At 43.1% G+C, this 20,855-nt stretch overlaps 1 protein-coding gene across 1 annotated transcript in view; it reads left to right on the top strand.

Annotated features, from left to right (window-relative positions):
• The first annotated feature begins 813 nt into the window (after window positions 1–813).
• PELI2 (pellino E3 ubiquitin protein ligase family member 2) overlaps window positions 814–20,855 on the top strand; it is a 71,990-nt gene continuing 51,948 nt past the window's right edge. Inside the window, exon 1 of the mRNA XM_080990108.1 lies at window positions 814–1,238. Coding sequence (XP_080846234.1) covers window positions 1,162–1,238 — 77 coding nt within the window. The 5' untranslated portion in view covers window positions 814–1,161. The remainder of the gene's footprint in view (window positions 1,239–20,855) is intronic.

The following is a 20,855-nucleotide window of genomic DNA, read 5'->3' as shown; positions in this document are numbered from 1 at the left end:
TGTAAAGGTAAAGGGACCCCTGACCCTTAGGTCCAGTCGTGGCCGACTCCGGGGTTGTGGCGCACATCTCGTTTTATTGGCTGAGGGAGCCGGCATACAGCTTTTGGGTCATGTGGCCAGCATGGCTAAGCCGCTTCTGGCGAACCAGAGCAGTGCACGGAAACGCTGTTTACCTTCCCACAGGAGTGGTACCTATTCATCTACTTGCACTTTGATGTGCTTTCGAACTGCTAGGTTGGCAGGAGCAGGGACCGAGCAACGGGAGCTCACCCCGTCACGGGGATTCGAACCTCCGACCTTCTGATCAGCAAGTCCTAGGCTCTGTGGTTTAACCCACAGCGCCACCCACATATATATAGATATATATCTATATCTAGTTTTAATTCTATAAATTTCCAATTTGATGGCTATTTCCACACCTGTGTTTTTAGCTGTTCCTATTCTTGTCTACAAGGCGCCTTGAGCCAGGTGGAGTAGAGATAATAATAATAATAATAATAATAATTTCATGCAGTTTCCAACGTCGCCCCTAGGGGGCGCTCCTCCTCCTCGCCCACTCCCAATCCTATCCCTCTGGTTTATGAAAGGCGGCATTGACTTTCAGAGGCGGCGGGCCCTTTAAGCGCCTCCCCCTCCCTTCCCCTTTACTCCTCTGTTTACATAACAGAGCGGACGATACCATCGCGGCTTTTGGGACGGGAACGGAGGGGGGTGTCGAAGGAGAGCCGAGGGGGTGGGGCCATTCCACGCCTCCTCCCCCTCCCCCTCTTGGGAGGCGGCGCTTACTGACTTGGTCTCTCCCGACCTCCCCCTCTGGCAGTTGGGGGCTGTTGTCGCTGGGCGCTCGCCGAGGAGGGAAGAGCGAGGAGTCCGCGGCGGGCGGGCGCGCGAAGAGTGGGGGGAAACGGGGGACGATTTCGACCGACCGAGCGACTGGCTGAGGGAAGAAAGAGAGAAAGAAAGAAAAAAGAAAGAGGGCCGGGAAGCGGAGGGGAAGAAAGAGACGCCGGACGGACTTCTTTTTTATATAGATAAATAAGAATAAAATATTATTCTTCATCTGACCCGCCCCCCGTCAGGTTTTGTTGTTGTTGTTGTTGTTGTGGTTGTTGTTGCCCCGCATGGGATTATAGCGGCGGCTGAGGCGGCGGCGGCGGCCCCATGTTTTCTCCCAGCCAGGAGGAGCACTGCGCGCCCAACAAGGAGCCCGTCAAATATGGGGAGCTCGTGGTGCTCGGGTGAGTCGACGCGCGCGCGCGCGCAAACCTCTGTGTCTGTGTGTGTGTCTCGTGTGGACGCGCGTTCACGTGTGTGCGCGTGTTTCGCGAGGAATCCCGCCGGTGGTGCCGTTGCGATGGTGTGTGTGTGTGTGTATATGTGTGTGTGCGGACCCTTGTTTGTTTGTTTGTGGCCCCCTCCTCTATTGTGTGTGTGTGTCTCGTGTGGACGCGCGTTCACGTGTGTGCGCGTGTTTCCTGAGGAATCCTGCCTGGTGGTCGTGTGTGGGTTTTTTTTTAAGAGAGAGGCTTGTTTGTGGGGAGACCCCCATTGTGTATGTGTGTGTGTGTGTGTATGATAGAAAGGGGGGGGGGCAAATTCGAGAGGGGGGCGGCTGTCCTTTTTGAGGGGTGGGTGACTCATTTACTATGGGGGTGCCTGTTGTGATTGATCGGCCTTGTTGAGAGATCCCCCTCTTGTGAATTCACAATGGGTGAAAGTGTGTTGTTCTGTTGTGTCGGTGGGGTTTTGTTCAGAGATTGGGGTCTCTCTCCTCTTTTTTGAAGGGTGTGTTGAGAAACGGGGGGGGGACGTGGTGCTGGAAGTGGGGTGTCCCTTGGTGCCTCCCCTTGGGGGGGGGAGGGAAACCCTTGGTGTTGGCCTGGGTGTGGGGGTGTTGATAAAGTGGAGAGATACTTGGGGGGTCTTGTTTGTCTTGGAGAAAACTGGGGGGGGGGTCTGTTGGGCGAGGGCTGCTGGCACCCCCACAAGGTTTTTTTTTGGGGGGGGGGGGATTGTTCAGAGAAAGTGCCCAGGAGGGGAGCCAGGACCCGTGTGTGTTTGTGTGGAGAAGTAAGTAATATATTGGGCGGGTGAGGTCTTATTGGGGATCCCTTTCTCCCCAATTAAGGGAGATGAGGAACGTGCAGGGGGGAGGGAAGAGAAGAAGGGTTTCCCCTGGGAAGTGACTCTGGAGTGGGACCCAGACGTGCCCCATGAGAGAGACCCCTGAAGTGATGGGGAGCGTTGGGCGTGCAAGGGAGGATATGTGTTAATCTCCTGTGTTCTTTCCCACCCATCTATAGCATAAAATAGTAGTAATATATCTTGTTACTACGACTGTTCGTTTGCTTTGAGATACAAATGGATCTTGGGAAAGGATGGTTGGAAAAGATTCTGTTTAGCTCTTGGGGTGAGGTTGCTTTCCCTTGGAAAATTACATCTTTCTCCCTAGCCCCCCCCCTTAATTTTTTGGAAGCAGGAAAGCCTCTGGGGGCTGTTGGTGGGGTGGAAAGACATCTGCCAGGAGTGTGTGTGTGTTCGTTGTGGGGAGAGGAGTCTTGTGTGTCAGCTGGCAGGGAGGAGGTAAAGAGGAGTTTGGTGGCTGGAGGAAGACCCCCTGCAAAGGGAAAGAAGCTGAAGGGGGTCTAGTCTGTGTGAGAAGTAAGCAGAGGGGGGAGGCAGGAGGATTAGTGAGTGTGCTTGAGGGGTAGGAGTAGTTTGCATGTGGGAGGGGTGGAAAGGGTGCAGAGGGAGGGGCAGGCAGGTGCTAGCACGCCTGGGGCCCTGTATGCTTTGTGCTTGAAGTTAACAGATAGAGACAGATCCTAAAGTTGATTCGTTCATGTTTGGCTTTAGAAGAGGAGCCCCCATTCATTAACAGGGGGGTTGACCCTCCAGCTGCCTGCTCCTCATTTTCTCCGTTTACTCCTGGGATGCAAGGGTGTGGGAGGGTGCACTGTTCAGGAAGAAAACACCCCCAGGGTGAAGTGAGGAGGGGATTCAGTGGACTTCTTAAACTTTGGTCAATAAGCATGGCTTTTGTGCTTTTGCGTGTGTGTTGGGGTTGGGGACCGGTTGTGTGGCCCTACAATTGTCGGGGGGGGGGGCTTGCTTTCTGCAGACGTTAGTCACAGCTTGTCAGGAGGACATGTGCTTTGGTTAATCCTTGACCCACAGCTTAGTCAGTTCCCTTGGAGCTTGTGTTTCCCTCTGGCCTAATATGTATCTAGGACTGAATTCCCCCTCCTATCTTGGCTGAGCCTGCAGGATTGCCAGGCATAATAGCTTGGCTTGTTCCATGGGAGCAGTAGAGCTGAGGGCTGTGTGCTTAGCCCTCTCAGGCATGCCACTGTTTCAGGGCAAGGGAGAAAGCTATCAGTGTCGTAAGATACAGGAGCTGCTTCCAGCTTGGACGGATCTCAAAGAAAACTTGCAACGTTCCCAAGTATGCAATATGACAGCAGCAGAGATGGTGACAGACTCTCTTTTTCTAAGTTCGTCACATACAGAGGAATGTGCAAAAGGAGATTATCCATCTCTGCACAGATCCTAGTCTGCAGATGGCTACTCCCTGCCTTTATGATGCTCTTTGTAATTAAAGGCTTCGTGCCATCCACTTCCTGACTCCTGGCAGTGTATTATTTACTGTGATAGACATTGTTTTGTTTCCCCAGATGCTATGTGGTGTTGCTGATGCATAGTGGATGGCAGATGTGGGGGGGGGGGAGGGATATATAAGAGATGGACAACACTCCTCCTTCACTGCCAGTTCATGGGGAGGGGGTTATTTGTGTAATCCGCTTGGTGTTATGCTTCAGCCCTGCTGTTCTAGCTTGGAGCCTCGCTGCTGAGTGCCACAGAAACTGATGCTGAACGTAAGGCATCTAAGCCCATATTCACTGAGCCCCAGCGAGCCCTGCAAGTGTGTTTAATCTCGATAGCCGAGCGTGCATATGATGTACAGCGGGCAAGTGAACTTGTTTGATCGAATAAACAAAGCATGAAACACTCTGTGAGGCATAGTCCTCTGCATGGAAAACCCACCCCGTCTATGAAATAAGGCTCTGGAGTACACTCCAGTAAGCATTAGCTGTTTTTGGACATATCCGAAAGGATACAGGATCAGTGGGCTTGAAACAAAGCCAGCAGCAGAAAACTGCTCTTACTTTAGCCTTCTGTTCTTGGTAAACCTTTGTAGCCTGTGGTGTGAGTTTCTTAACGCTATTCTGTGTTTGGCAGCACAAGGAATCTGTCAAAATCTGGTTACTAAGGAATGGATTATTTTAGCAATCGCTGTGAAAATGTAACACGACTTCAAATACTTGAAAGGCTTGAGATGTGGCAAAGCTGTTTATCTCAGCAGTTTCAGGTGGAAAAATCCATGTTAAGTTGCTAACAGCAGAGAGTGGTTTACTTGGAGTGGTGGCATGCTGAAAGCAGAGGGGGGACCTCAGCTGTGCTGTTCAGGTTGTGTCATTTCTGGAACTCCCATTTAATGTCAAATTCTTAATTTAATTAGGTAGGACAGATTCATTTTGTGCTGCAGCTGCTTGCTTGGTCACAGCTGGAATGGAAAGGAATTAGCTGTTGTGGTTTTTAATAGTAATTGAAAGTACAGAGGTGCAGGACATTTTGGTTGCAATTTGAACTTTGGTTTAGTTTCAAAACGTTTGTTAAGGGATATTCTTACTGATTGCTTTCTATGAACAAATGTATCCTGTAGCTGTATTTTACTGCATTGTGAAATAATAAAAACAATGTGTGGCCCCTTTCTCAGTAGTCTGCAGTGTTGGATTTAGGGGTTTGTGTTGTGTGCCCCCCCCGAAAGCCCACCTCCCCCAGCTGTGTGTTGTGAAGCATTTGAGATTTTAAACTATATCTACGTAACTGATACACAATTTTAATTATTTTATAAAAGTACCAGCCACCAATATTAATAACACTGATATTAAAGAAGATTTATGCTTTTTACTGAAGCAGTTCTTCAGCTATGCCAGTGATACATCTAATCCTCTCCTGGCTGGATTGTAGCAAACCACGTTTTGAAACACAAGGTGCCATTAGGGCTAGAATATCTGGACAACAAAAATCTGTTGAGTGGACTGAGGGTGAGGTTTTCTGCTTGAGCCTGAACCAATTTATAGTAGTCTATTTTGGAAAAAGAAGAGGAGATTTTAAGTTGTTGTTTTACTCAAAACATCTTCCTCTCTTCTTTTTTCAAGATGCTTAATCATTCAGTACAGTGCTACAAATAGCATTTTGCTATTTTTTCCCCAGAATTGGATCATTAGTAGGAAATAATCACAGAACAGCTTGAACATCTGTTCAGCATTCTTTAAAAAAAAATACAGAATAAGTAATCTTTGTGTAATCTTATGCTATTACCAGTGCCTTAAAATGAAGAACTCCAGGTAACAAGGTTTTGAATGAGATAATCACATCCTTGGAGGATTAGAAATAACTTGAATGGTTTGTGGTTTAGAGGTGTTAATGTAATCATAACAGTGCGTCTTGTTGTGACAATTGCTGAACTGTAGATATAGTAAAGTGATCTGTTTAATAATAAACAAACAAGCAAAGAAACAAATAAAACTAGCTAATTTCCCTTACATAGCAAAGATGGGTTGTGCTGGAAGTAACTTTAAAAATATAAGAAGACTGAAGTGAGTCATTAGTAATACTAAAGGAAATAATTTCGGACCTTCTGTCTGATTGAGTTTTCTCTACCCTTCAGTGACTGCTTCACATTCAGACATGTCTGTATAGGGATAGTTCTCTGTACAAATGTAAACTTGGGAAAAATTAATTGCACTGGAAGAACTGTGCACACTTGCCAAAAATAGCATGTTATTGCTGCTGTAAATGCATTTTAATGACCTTTCCCCAGTAGCCTAGCTTGAATTCTTTGTAAATATAAGTAATGTGGTAGTAAATGTGTGGGAAAGGCTTTCTTGTATACTTTTATGTGGCTAATACTGTGATGAAGAAAATGCTTGCTCCTGTAAATTAAGCCAGACCAGTAAAACAACTAGTTGAGAAGGACCATCTTTGTGATTTGTAAGAATATCCAGCAGAGTTGCCTATTCCTGATAATATATATAATACATTGGTCCACTAATTGGGAAGCAGAGCAGCCTGCCTCAGATATGAGGTGCAAGAGACTTAGCCAGTCAGCAAGTCTGTATCCATGTACTGTATGTGTGTTCATGCACGTTTCTAAAACATATATAACTTTGGGTGAATAGGCACAGGCACCAGTATCAATCCCTAGGGATAGCACTGAACTGTTGATTTTTTTCCTACTCTGTTTCCTGTTTCTTAACCACAGGACTTCTTTTGTTCCATAACTGTTAAAGTTACTCAGAAGTCTTTTGCAAGGTACTAAGACTTTTAAAATGCTTCTGACAAAGTACACAGTGTCAGTTGAATACTTGATTTTAGTAAGTATTAAGGATGGTTGAATCTGTCCAGTTTGGTTTCTCTCAGTTTCTCATTTTTCCAATCTTAAGTTCAGTTATACACACGTTCACATCAGTTTGCTTAAAAAAAAAAAAGTCATGAAATTTCACCAGCTTTTTCATGCAAATTTGTCATAATATACATATGTTTGCAAAGCAATTGCCCTCCCAATACAATGCCATTTTTAAAATTTATTATTAAAATAATTATATGCATTTTAATGCACACTTTACCTCACTATATTTTTGTATGCATTATTTGGTTGGAGAACTGCATTGCAAGATTTGGAGAAGGAGTGGAAATTTCAAAGGATGACTGTTTCAGTTTCTGTATGGTTTCAGAATGTGTGAATTAGGTAGGTTTGCCTTTAAATGTGGATCTATTTCCCCTTGCTTATCCTTGAGAAGGATGGAAAAGCATTTTTATAAGTACAGGGTGCAAGAATCAAAATGGGTGGTGAGTTTAAGATTGCTGTTTGAGTGTGCATGCTTACTTTTACTTCTGGCATGATGTTGCTGATGCAAAACAATCTCTGTCCTCATATAGTAATCACTGGTTTAAAGTCAGTAGGATGTACCGTGGTACCTCTGATTATGTACTTAATTCATTCCGGAGGTCCGTTCTTAACCTGAAACTGTTCTTAACCTGAAGCACCACTTTAGCTAATGGGGCCTCCCGCTGTTGCTGTGCCGCTGCTGCACAATTTCTGTTCTCATCCTGAAGCAAAGTTCTTAACCCGAGGTGCTATTTCTGGGTTAGCAGAGTCTGTAGCCTGAAGTGTACGTAACCAGAAGCGTATGTAATCCGAGGTACCACTGTATAAGTAACAGAAGCATGGAAGCCCAGGTTTCTCTGCCGTAAGGGAAGGCAGAAAAGAAGCTCAGGCCTGGACATCAGCTCCTGAAGTCAGCCTCAAAATGTTTTGTACCATTTGTTTGTTTAACATTTTAATTGTAAACCACCTTGGGTTCCTCAGCAGAAAGGCAGTATGTAAATGCAATAAAATAAGTAAGCAGCAACTAATAGTTTGCCTCTGTAGTATATATAAATGTTTAAAATAGACTGCATACCTTTAGGTGCTTTGCTTTTAGAAAAAGAAAAAGGGAGGGGGAGAGCTAAAGGTACTGATGGTGGCCTATTGCTCTGAAAGAGTTCTCATACTTTGAGGATACTGAAATATTTAGGTGACAAACACACTTTCAAACTGCCATAGCACTCTGCATCCTGTCCTCTTCAAATAATCAATTTTTATGGAAGATACAGTATATTAAAAGGGCACTTGAAAAGCTTCTCCTTAGGATTGACTTTGTTCCTCAGGTGTAATACTTTGATGCAGCGCACATGTATTTCAAGGGATTTAGAATCTGCCTTAGAGCTACAGTCCAGCTAAAATGGGAATTGTTGTGCCCCTGGTTACATTAGTACAGTGGTACCTCTGGTTATGAACTTACGGTATTTTTCGCTCTATAACACGCACCAGACCATAACACGCACGTAGTTTTTAGAGGAGGAAAACAAGTAAAAAAATATTCTAAACGAAATAGTGGATATATGATTTTTGTGGTTCATGCTGTGGCCACAGACATGTGATCTGACAGTGAGTTTGGAGTAGCCCAATGCAAAAATCGTGAGGATCCATGTGGATCCTTGCTTTGTAACCACGGAGGAGGGAAGGAAGGGGAACCATGGATCCTCTGCTCACGACTGCAGCAGATCCCCCACGCCACCCGCAGGCATTCGCTCCATAACACGCACAGACATTTCCCCTTACTTTCTAGGAGGAAAAAAGTGAGTGTTATGGTGCAAAAAATACGGTAATTCGTTCCGGAGGTCCGTTCTTAAGTTGAAACGGTTCTTATCCTGAGGTGCCATTAGTGAAAGTGCGCCTCCGGCGTGCGACTTCCACTCGCATCCCGGGGCAAAGTTCTCAACCGGGAGCAACTACTTCCGGGTTAGTGGAGCTCGTAACCCAAAGCGTGCGTAAACAGAAGCGTGCGTAACCAGAGGTACCACTGTACCAGTATCCTGTGCTCAGCCAGCACCATCTTGCCCACTCCTCCACCTAAAAATACAAAGTTAAACATCATAATGGAAGAACTGAAACATGCCCACTAGAGTCCAGTGCCACTGCACATTACTGCACAGTCTGCCAGTCATGCTTGCCATACCTGGACACAATCCCTAACACCAGCACCAGTCAGGATGCCGAAAGATAATTCTATGTTGCTGCTAACACCTCACCTTTTGTTTTCCCTTTCCTCACTTCCTTCTGGACTGCTGTGTTGAAATGGTTCTTTAACTTGTGTTCTTGTTATTGCTGATGTTTTAACTCCCTTGAACACCTTTTGGTTGATAGGCAGGATACAAATGTAACGAAGATGCAAATAAATAAATAAATAAATAGGTCTTCAGGGGTAAGAAATATTCTTAATTATTCTTCTCAGCCTGGAGCTGAGAAGCTATAACATATGAAGGTAGACCCATAAAAGCTTTGCCCAGCTGTGGATTTTGGAATTCTTATTTCTAGTGGACCGTGGTCTACTTTTGCTATTTATGGTTTCTTTTCTTTTCTGTATGAAGTTTTCCGAAGGAAAAGAAAATCTATATAGTGAATGAATATAAATGAATAAGTCTGTATTGATGGGTTGGGTTTGTGTGAGTACGTTCATGAAGATGCTTGGGAGCAGTAGGTGTTGATAGAAATTAGTGTTTTATTGAACTGTTACACGGTGCATTTTTACTGACTGGATAGGTCACTAACAGAGGCAAAGCTCTGTTTTCCTGCAAGTCAAACACCTGTATTATCCAACTGAGTTGTCTGTATTTCGTTTTTAGTTTATTTCTTTGTTTGGTCCATTGTTTTCTCCCTAGCATTTATTGTACTACTTGCATCTTTGATGAAACTCATTAAAAACACAGGTGTTCTTATTTTATTTGTGCAGTGTTGTTACCTATTCAGTACATTTGCATGTATTCATACAAGGCAGCCATGTGACGAAACCTTGACTGGCTGACTTGACAGTATGATGGTTTTATTCCCGGGTCAGTGGGAGTGCAATTTTGTGGTGAGCGTATATGCTGGTAATGTCCTTCCTAATAGTAATAGCTAACTGTTCTCTCTTTTCACCCCCCCAACACTGAGACATTCTACTTCCTCTTTGCTTCTGCAAGTCTGATTAATTGATCTGGAAAGAGAACAGAGGCCATCGAATCAGTCTCCTGTTTGGTTTCATCTACCACCTGTGCCCTCCCCCTCCTAAAAATACCCCCTATAGTTTGTATGCCAAAACCAGAAAGCTGGTATGCTGCAGGAAAGTACTATTTGGTTGTGGTTTCAAAGACATTTACACTTAAGGTCTTAGTAAAGAATGCAGATTCTTCAGATATGCTGACTAGCCGCACTTCCTGTCTCTCCCCCATCTGCAGTGACAAAATATTCAGTCTACTTGGATGTTTTGAAAGAGCTCCTCTTCTCCCTGCTCAGGATTTGCTTCTCAAGTTATTTAGTTTAAGAAATAGTGTACATTTACATCAGTCAGTCTGAGGATAGATGGGAATTGCAAGACCTCCAGCTGATTCCAAGAAAAGAATCTATGTGTATGGCAGGACTTTTTGCTCTCAAGGTTTCTTTTTGCTCAGACAGATGTAATAATAGTATGTGTGTATTATACTTCTGGCATGACACAATAAATTGCTTTTAGATCATAACGCGCCTTGTAAGAATTTATCTTTTTTTTAAAAAGTGAGAACTGACCCTGAGCAGACAAAAATGGTTTAGGTTTTTTCCCCAAGCATGGTCTGGTTCTTATTTTCTTTCTTGGGCCCATAAATGAATCTATCAATGACTTGCCCTTTTTTACCAGTCCTGTGTCCTAGAAGGGAAAAGTGGGGTCCATAATGCAACACCACAGCTTTGAATTTTTTTTTTTAATGGTAATAAGAATCATTCTGGGCATGATCCCAGATTTTCTTCTCAGTGGACATGTAGAGGATTACATTGAACTCACTATGGACTTGCTCCTGGCTAAATGCAGACTATACCTTTGTAAAGTTACCTGGAAAATTAATTTTATTTCAAAAACGGAATTTACTTCAGAGTAAACATACATAGAACCATAGAATTGTAGAGCTAGAAGGGATCCGAGGATCATCTAGTCCAACCCCCTGCAGTGCAGGAATCCTGCCCACAGCCATCCCTGGGTGGGCTTGAACAACCAATCTTCTGGTTAAGAGCCAGACACACTGACCCATTGCACCACAGAAGACCATAGGATTGTGCTGCACATGTCTTATTTGCCTTTGCTTCCTTTGCTGTAGCTTATCTGAACTTAAATTGCCAGACTTCTACCCTGATGTGGCTGCACTAGGGAAAATAAATATTAAATGAAACAGAGCCTTTTAAATTTAAACATTATTCTAGCAGTTCACTCCTCTTGAACTGTGATTTAGAATTTTTGAAGAGATCTGAGAATGGATTTAAACTGAACATTGCCTCTGGGCAGAAAATGACAGCATTGTTTTCACACACACTTGGCTTGAACAGCCTTCTACAAGTTGTAGCCCTGAGGCTGTATTTTGGATAGGAGGAGTCCCGGAGGCTTCACTGAAATTTGCAATCAGCCCAGCCCGTCTGAAAAGTTCCTTGCAACTCTGTTACACTTAGATATTTGTGGACTTCTCCTCTTTAAGTTTAATTTTATTACGTATAGCAATGGCCTGGTTGGCACACAATGCTAAGCTAAACTATGATTTAGCATGAAGGAGCAAGTGAACAGTAAGAAAGTCACATCCACTTTACTCCTCCCTCAATCCTCCTGCTGCTGCACTAAGTCACGGTTTGTTCTTAGCATTGTATGTGTTCCATACTCTGGGTTGCATCAAAGTAATGACAAGCTGTAGCCAGGGTTTGTTCTTGGCTTCAAACTTCAAAGTGAGTTTTCCATTATTCTTCAGTACAAATGGGGATACAGTTGTACCTTGGATCTCAAATGCCTTGGCTCCCAAACAAATTGGCTCCTGAACGATCGAAACCCGGAAGTGAGTGTTCCGGTTTTTGAACGATTTTCAGAAGCCGAACATCCGGCGAACTCCCGGAATGCATTCTGTTCAAGAACCAAGGTACAACTGTATTATATACTACACCACACAGATAAGTATATACCTTCAAGGCAACTCATTGGTGAGCTCTTTCCTAACTTGTTGAGATGCTCAAAGGACCCGACTGATTTCTCTGCCTTATCTTTGATAGAACTGCATAATGCATTTCTACTGCTCTCTTGGTTTATGCAATAACTGAGTTAGACATTACTACTGTAGTAGCTGCCTTGGGCAGCATTGCATATGAGTAGTTGTTCTCCCTGATTTGTGAATTTAGTATACACCTCATTGTACTCCAGATGTGTGGAACTGATGTGTGTTTTAATCTGTAATTTTAGGTTATACTTTTAGCACTATATCTTAATCATTATGCTTTTTATTACTTGCTTTTAACATTGGTTTTCCTGACATTTCTAATGCACGTTTTATGTTCTATGTAAACTGCTTAGAGGTTTTCATTACAGTTAAGCAGTATACAAATTTTGTTAAATAAACAAATTGTAGTCACCTACCAAGAAAAAATAAAAAAAATCCTTCCAGTAGCACCTTTAAGACCAACTAAGTTAGTTCTTGGTATGAGCTTTCGTGTGCAAGCACACTTCTTCAGGTATCTGAAGAAGTGTGCTTGCACACAAAAGCTCATACCAAGAACTAACTTAGTTGGTCTTAAAGGTGCTACTGGAAGGATTTTTTTTATTTTGACTATGGCAGACCAACACGGCTACCTATCTGTAACTGCTACCAAGAAAAGTCAAACTTAGCTGCTGCTTAAGTAAAATTAAATATGATAGTAAAATATGCACTGTAGACCTTTCTGATAATGCTAGTCAGCTAGTGACTTCTGATAACAGCAAACTATGAGCATAAATTTTGCAATTCATATACATAGTGGAAAGTTTCTCAGCTGTTTTTAAAACCATGTGGTTGGTTTTTCTTCACTTACCTTGCCATAGTGAGCCCCTTAAGAGGAAAAAAAGTTTTGTTAGCTTTCATCTTAATTCAGCTTAATTTAGAAAAAAGTTGACATTCCTTCCTTGCAGGTAGGCAGGCCTTTCCTCCACCCCCAACCCCCTTTATCTTCCTTTCTGCCATTGTGTATGTGGTTTCCTATGGCGGGGTGTGTACATGTGAGAGGGATGGGAAAGATGTGCAAGGTGGATAGAGTGAGACAAGATAGAGTGGGTCTTCTGGTCTCTGCTACCTATTTTCCCCTAGGTTTGGGAACTCATGAGCCGTAACCACATTAGGTTTCTGGCCTGTTGTCTGTATTGAATTACTAATGCAATAACTGGAGTAGAATGTCACACTTTCTCCCTGCTCTGCCTCAAGCCAAAAAGAGCATAACCTGAGTTTCAAGTTCTGAAAGGATTTGAGGCTTCCAAAATGTACTGTAAGAGGAAAGTTTTTCAGCAGACCTAAAAATTACTGAGTTGGTATGTTGCTAATATAACTTAGTAGGTTTTCCAGGATTACTTCAGGACATTTCATGTCTACTGATATATAATAATGCCCAATATCTTTAGCTCTCTTCTAGTGTCAAGAGAAAAATGAGGACTCAAATTGTGTAGGGGGTGCATATGCCCTGCCTGTGGATGGGGGCCTTATGTCCTCCTAATTCACAAAGAACTGAAGAGGAATTGTTGTCTCCAAACCTCGCTGCCTGCTCCATGCCTGTCACATGTAATGCCGGGTTTGGGGATGATTGTAAGATAACAATTGGGACTCTCAAAATGTGCTCTTGATTGTTCCTTGGCAAGTGAGGATTGCTGTCAGTGCCAATGAGACTTGCAGTAAGCTCTGGAGGGATTTGCTGTGCTACAGGAGTCCTGCTCAGGAACTCCATAGGGAAGCTGATCCCTTCCCACAGTGGGGCTTGCTGTAAGCACAAATATTCCTTTTTATCACCAGCTCAAATTCAAGGAGGTTATGCAAAAGTGTGGTTTGAGGTGTGCCTGCATCTGAAAAAAAAATGTATTCTGGCATCACCTAATAGATTGTGGCACTACATGATTGACAGGTGGGCGTCCTGTCAAAATGACCCATGTTGGGTGGGGCAGGTCAGATTCCCCCACCTCTGGCTTGGATCCTCAGGGTGTGAACTCTAGTTTCAGTAGGGGAAGGGGATTAAAGCCATGCATATGGGCTAAATAAATAATATTCAGTGTACCTTAGAAGTCCCCCCCCCCCCCATTTTTTCTGTTTTGGTGTCATCTTTATTCTTTTTTGCTTCTGAGAGTAAAACCTAGGACTGTGTCTGTCTGTCTGCATGCCTCTACATTTCCTCTGTCTTTCCTCTGCCTTAAGGATTATGGGCCCTTTTTAGTGGGAAAGAACTTTTAAAGGCAGGTGTACAGATTGATACAGTGGTGCCAAGTCCCAGCGTGCAGCTGCTGGAAATACAGCAGGTGTTTCGATCATTTGGCAGGACTTTTGCCTTCTCTAACCCTCCAGCAGTGGCTCCCATGGTTGTCTTTGCCTTCTGGCGCAAGGCTGAGGTGGCAGCCCTTCCCAGCTTTCTGCTTTAGCAGGAAGGCAGGGAAAGACCTGCTTGCTTAGGAAACTTCCAGACATGAGTTTATTGTGGAATTGTGTGCTTCTGGTGCTTGGAAGTTTTTGCACTGTCCACAGGATCTCATAATCATCTAAATGCCAGCTCATACTTTATTTAACAGCCAACCCAGCTTTTTCCCTACTGAGGAAAATTTGACAAGCACAATGGGTTTTTTTCATCTTCAGAAGCTGCTAGTGTGAAAGCCCATTGACATGTTCTGTTTGTTTGTTTGTTTAGGGTGTTTGTTGTGTGGATTAATGCTTCGGTGGGTGGCCTTTTTTTGCTACACCCTGCTTCCATTTATTCTTCACCTGAACATAGCCTAGCCATGGTTTTATAGTGGCACCAATCTACATGAAATTGGTAGGAGTGGCCATTATGAGATTCAGGGAGATGTGTCACTAGAGTGCTGATGATACTGAGCTCTATTTCTCTGGAATATCTGAATTGAGAGAAGCCGTGCAAGCCCTGGGCCAGTGGTGGGCTGAATGAGGGCCAGATAACAACAGCAGCAACAACAACAACAACAACACACTTATTATTAATGCCACCCATCTGACTGGGCTGTCCTGAACCCTTTCAGAGTATTTGAGACAGATTCCTTTTCCAGTAAGATAAAAACTATAAATAAGAAATAAAGAATAATACACAAAACAACCATGCTGATTACCCGATGCTTGTTTTTAAAATTAAAAGCCATGTTTGGTAAGAACTCAGGTGCTGGAAGAGGGTGTTTCCACCCCTTTCTGCTCATTTTTTTGACCCCAATCAAAATCATCCTCATGCTGTCATTTGTCTTGTGGGGGTAAATACTGTTATCTTTTAAAAGATGTCCAAAAATGTTGGCTTAGCTTGCTAGGCACTTGTTGTGTTTGGTTGACATTAAGAAACAGCAGGAGTCTCTCCTTGCTTTGAGGGGGCTCCTGCTGTTTCTCACCAGTTTAAAAACTGTAATGAAATGAGGTCTCAAATATAGGGATCTGTGTGGTGTCAGATGTCCTTCTTCACAGAGAGTGGCTGTGTGGATGCTTGTCCTTGTTCCTTGGGGCAGAACAGTAGCTGAGGTGTGCGACCTTTGACTCTGAAAACCATGTTAGGAAATGGGGAAGTATTGAACACCTTTCACACAGCACTATGTCTAATCAAATTGGCAACCCCATTACTGCATTTCACTAAAAAGAAGTTGGTAGATCAAATTCTGGATCTTTCGTGTAACATATAGATGGAGGTTTTAGGGGCGTAGTTTTGCTTTGCATTATATTTATTTTCAGGGTCTCTTATTTTTGTGTGTCTCTTTAATACAGTGGTACCTCGGGTTAAGTACTTAATTCGTTCTGGAGTGCCGTTCTTAACTGAAACTGTTCTTAACCTGAAGCACTACTTTAGCTAATGGGGCCTCCTGCTGCCACCGCACCGCCAGAGCACAATTTCTGTTCTCATCCTGAAGCAAAGTTCTTAACCCGAGGTACTATTTCTGGGTTAGCGGAGTCTGTAACCTGAAGCGTATGTAACCTGAAGCGTATGTAACCTGAGGTACCACTGTAGTGGTGTTTTCATAGGTGTGTTGTTGTTTTTTGCAGTCATAATCATTTTGCCCGCACAAGTTTTAAACATATATTTGTAACTATAAGGGCTAAAATACTTCTTAAAAAAGAAAGCTGAGATATTAAATACATTACATTTCTACCAGTTCTGTAGTCACCATTTTGTGCTTACACAGAAACATGGAACATGTGCTGCATCTTTTTTTTGTCTCATGCCATACAGAGGGTGAGAGAGGGTTTATTTCCAAGGGCAGAGTTTGAAACTACCAGCAAAGCCCAAAACAAAGGCAAAATTGTGTTTGTGGACTTAGTAAACCTTTGGGCATAGTTGGTCTAAGAGATTACTGTTAAGTCTAAGAAGCATATCATGTGATGGAAATTTTTTGAACCCAGTAGCTGTGGATTTTTTTCTTCTCAAAGTTCAAAGGGGATTTTTTTTTTTTTGCAAGCCCTCTCATAAGAAAAGTTATCACTGCTTTCTAATCTGTAAGAGTGTGTGATGCAATATTCCTTGGAGCAAAGAATGGCTGTGTCCTAGTCCATTAATGCTTCTGCGGTGCACAGTCATCTTTTCGGATACCCTCAGGAATGAGAGCCGTATTGTTGAAAGCAACTTGAAAGCACCCTAAATAGGGATGAGAAGCTTCTTTTCCAGACAGACTTCTATTCTTTTTGAAAAGGAGAAATACAACAGCTGAAGATTTCTGGAGATACAATATGGAAAAAGTTTCACTTGCTGAATTTTTGTCTTTTAAAAGCATAGGAAGCTGCAACCATAAACTCTCTTGTATATTCTTGGCAATCTATTGTCTGTTTTGCTGCTTCTGCCTTTCCAAAGCTGGGGAGATCCCTTGCCCACCTTTCACAATGTGCTGAAGTTTTGAGCTGACATAATCTTCTGCATTTTCTGCATGCCCAGTGTGGCATGAGATTCCCCTGCCCATATTCTCTTCGTTTCATGGGGAATTGAGGGCAAGGAATTTGCTTGGCATCCTGGCCAGAGGCTATTGCTCTCAGTGATCAAATTTGTGGAGGTCTTTTGGGATTACACAGATGATGTGGTGCTTGTAGCACCAGAAAGTGCACCAGTTTTACAGTACTGCTAAGAGGGTGGTGGCGGAAAGGCAGCTGAAGGAACCTTGTTCTTGAATACAGAAGAAAAAGAGCCTCGAGGCTTGTTCATTAAACACAATGAATATGTAATCGTGCTTGTTTTTCAAAGCCCCAGAAAGGCTTGTGGGAGGAAAACTGCTTACATTGAGGAACAACTCATTCAAAAAGTGGGTGGGCAGAACATGGATTGCAGGCTGATTTCAGGTTGACTGTCTTTAGCACCTTGCGTCTGGCTATGGCTATTGAGGCTTCCTGGTGCTCAGAATGCTTGCTACCTGGTCTTTCATGCGCCTTTCTGAGCTACTGAAACAGATGGGGTGGAGCTCATTGGCCTAGTGAGGGGTAAATACATGAAGTGCCTTTGTGGAGATTGGCTGAGGAAATCAGTGCGTCAGTCTAGAGTTGGGGAAGGTAGAGATGGTTGATCATGTAATAGATATGGAGCAACTGCAGATGGCTAGGAGATGACAGTGGCAAAATTCTAGGTGTGCCACACAGAGCTTGATAATATTGTGGTCAGTGCCATAGGAAACTACCTTCTATTGGATTATATTATTTGTTAACTGAGGTTTGAACCTAGGACCTTCTGCATGCATAAACCGAGCTCGCTCCCACAGCAAAAATTATGGGTCAGGTGGCCTTAAGAGAGTTGTGTTGGGTGGGTGAGTTGTGCATTTCCTGGGGAAATGAGCAAGGTGTTCTGAGCCATCTTGGGTTCCTCTCTACTGCCTGTTTTATGTGACTTGAAGTGGAGAGCTTCGCAGACGTATTTGTCCTCTCTTCTCTATGCTAGATGAAAAACCTAGATGATTTATCTTTCCATTGGACACATTGTATGATTTTCATTTCTAATGCAAAGAACCAACACGGGTAGCTCACGTTAATAGCGCCCAGTTGAACTTGAAATATTATTTACCATAGTAAAGAATCTCCAACTTTTCTGAAGCTATTTTAGCTCTGGTGTGTTACTGGAATATTCAGGTTTTCCATCCTGAATACCCCCCAAGTGTGACTGTATTTTATTTACAACAAGTAATAGCTTTTGCTCATTAAACTAAATTACTTTATACTCAGTAAGATTGTCCTCTGAATATATAAATTAACTTACACTTAGTCTTCTAATTTTAAAAACTTGCTTCTACTTTTTAAAAGTTGTGTTTCATTATGTATTATATGTCCTTCTGGATACACCCAGATATTCTTTCAATGGTGAGCTTGCTGTGGAAGCACTCTTCCTGCATTTTGGACTGACCTACAGTTTTTTGTCAGATGTAGCTGGAGTGGGAAACTGTTCTTCCTGTTTGGGGCTGAAGAGACTGCACAGTGCAGATTGTCCATCACAATAAGCAGTTAGGAAACCATCTATTCCCTCTCACATTTCCTCATCCCGTCCTTGAGATTTCAGAATGCTGATTTAAATGAATAAAGCTCCCCCCTCCCCAAATTTGACTGGATAAAAATGCTTTGTTCACGGTGGGAGACAAAGTAGACAGCCCTCTCTGCAGCACGAGAAGAGTTGTGAAGCAGTAGCAGCAATGAATATATACATATCCAAAGGAGAAGGTAAGTAATGCATCACTTGAGTGTGGCATTCCTTCTTCCTTTGCGTAAAAGCTTATAAAAGGGCAAAAATAATGAATTATGCGTTAGATCTTCCCTATAGCAGTGTGAGAAAACTGGGATAGGAAAGCTGTTTGGCCACAAGGTACCTGGAACCTGGGTTTTGGGCGCCAAAACGGAATGTTTGCTCAAAATGAAAAGGCACACGTGGAGCCAGGTGGAGAAATTAGGTATCAAACCTTGCACCCGGACATCTCCACATTCTTCCAAAAGGCCGGTTGCCAGTTGTAAAATGTGACTGATGCCTGACCTGTTTAAAATGCTGCCCTACAGCAACCCAGAACTTAAGTTTTAGTGTTGGACACACTTTCACACGGCTAACAAGTTTCTTCACCTCAGCAAATCTATAGGCAGCAGACGCTGTGGCAGTTAAGTCTCCAAGGACTTTCAAGCCCACTCTGATATGAATGGAGGATGTTTTGAGGTTATATAGCATCAGTGATTGGTGATTATCTGTTGTGTATATTCCATCTGGTATGCAAAATGAAGTTGCTGCTTCTGTTTACAGTTGCACAAATACTTCATTTACTTAATTGCTCTTACAATTAATACTGCATTAATTAGAATTAATACTTAGAAATAAAACAGGGTGGGAAACCTATCCTTCCCTAATCTACAGTTCCTGCTAATAAGGCTTCAGCTGTGCATGCTACCTTTACTTCCTGACTGAGATATAATATTGTAATTAATGGAAACCGTTAGCTTGAGAATGGCATCAGATAAAACTGAGCAAGGTGGGCTGGTGTTTCCAACCATATCATACTGTCAGGCTTCAAGGTTTTTGTTTTCAACGAGTTGCCTAAAATGTAGCCTCCTGGGTGCTCAGATTAGTTTGTGGCTACAGCAGAGCAGTCAGATAGGGAAACCAATGGCTTCCTTGGGAGCAGGCACTGAGTTTAAAGACACTTCATGCAGCCTTTTTATTTCCACAGGCGCTTATTATGAAGATCTTTTCATTGTTTTCCAATCCCTCTAAGATGTAAACACAGTAAATATTGGTGGTGGAGGAGGAAGTGCAAATGCAAATCATGATGTAAACATTCCTGGCAGTTAAATGCATACCACAAGATACTGTATTGCCCAGAAGGTAATCAGGCTAAGGTTCAGGTTCAACTAAGCTTTGGGGGGAAATGGTTTAGAGTTGGGGCGGTGAGCCTTGAGTGCTCCTTTTTTTGGTATGCACCATTTGTATGTTGCACTCATAAAGTGAGAGATTATAAGCAGGACTGTTTCTCATCTCACCTTCTGAAGACTCAGTATAGTCTAGTGAATGATACCCCGTATTTGAAGCTATGGGAAAATGTAATATGAGGCAGTAAAAGATCTGTGTCTGAGACCTGCGTGTGACAAGACACTAGAAGCTGGGCGTCTTTTTCCACAGTTTATACCTGTAACATTCACATGCCTGGACTCTGATGTTTCCCAACTTGCTCGCCCGCCCTTGTGGTTTTGGATTTCCCTAAGCAGAGATAATGATGAAGGAATAGATGACTGACTGTTCAGGCTTCAAGTTTCTTAGGCCTTCAAGTTAAAACCACAGCTTGAATTGTACCTCAGCAACTAGGAAAGGTGGGTTCAAGTTCCAACCCCTCTCCTATCTTTTTGTTATTGTTATGGTTATTATTATTATTAAAATTATTATTAAAAACAGCATAAACTAGATAAACACCATCATGGGCAGTCATGGTTTAGTAGGAATGGTGATCATCCTCATCAAAGGGGCCACCATTGTGTAATGATTCCAAATTAAGGCAGGACACGAGCTTGCTTGTTGGTTCAGTAATTCCTCTGAATGGAGCTGCCTTCTATTTACTAAGTTGTTGTTTGCCGTTGTTGGCATTTATTTCACAGACGTTATGCACTGCTTGATTGTAAACAACAACAACCCTCAAAGCAGTTTACAAAGTAGTTTATTTATTCAATTTAGAAGTCGCTTACTGCGTACAGACTCTCCAAGTCACTTGCACAATTGTTGTTGTTGTTTAGTCGTTTAGTCGTGTCCGACTCTTTGTGACCCCCTGGACCAGAGCACGCCAGGCACTCCTGTCTTCCACTGCCTCCCGCAGTTTGGTCAAACTCATGCTGGTAGCTTCGAGAACACTATCCAACCATCTCGTCCTCTGTCGTCCCCTTCTCCTTGTGCCCTCCATCTTTCCCAACATCAGGGACTTTTCCAGGGAACTTGCACAATTAGAGGAATGTAAAACAACGAAAAAGAACAATACAATACCATATAGATGCCCCTTGTTGCGACCTTTGCCCCGGGATGCTAGCGGAAATTGCACTCCGGCGGCGCGGCAGCAGAGGGAGGCGCCATTAGAGAAAGCACGCCTCATGTTACGAGCAGTTTCAGAACGGATTAAGTACATAACACGAGGTGCCACTGTATTTTACCTGATACCTGAAGGATGTTAATTATGGTGCACAAGAGGGGAGCTACAACTGAAAAGGCCCTCTCTCTCTTTTGCCAT

This window comes from Podarcis pityusensis (genome assembly GCF_964106645.2).
Source record: "Podarcis pityusensis genome assembly, chromosome: 1".
Taxonomy (NCBI): Eukaryota; Metazoa; Chordata; class Lepidosauria; order Squamata; family Lacertidae; genus Podarcis; species Podarcis pityusensis.
The sequence above is the reverse complement of the archived record's forward strand: the minus strand, read 5'-3'. Positions and strand labels throughout refer to the sequence as shown.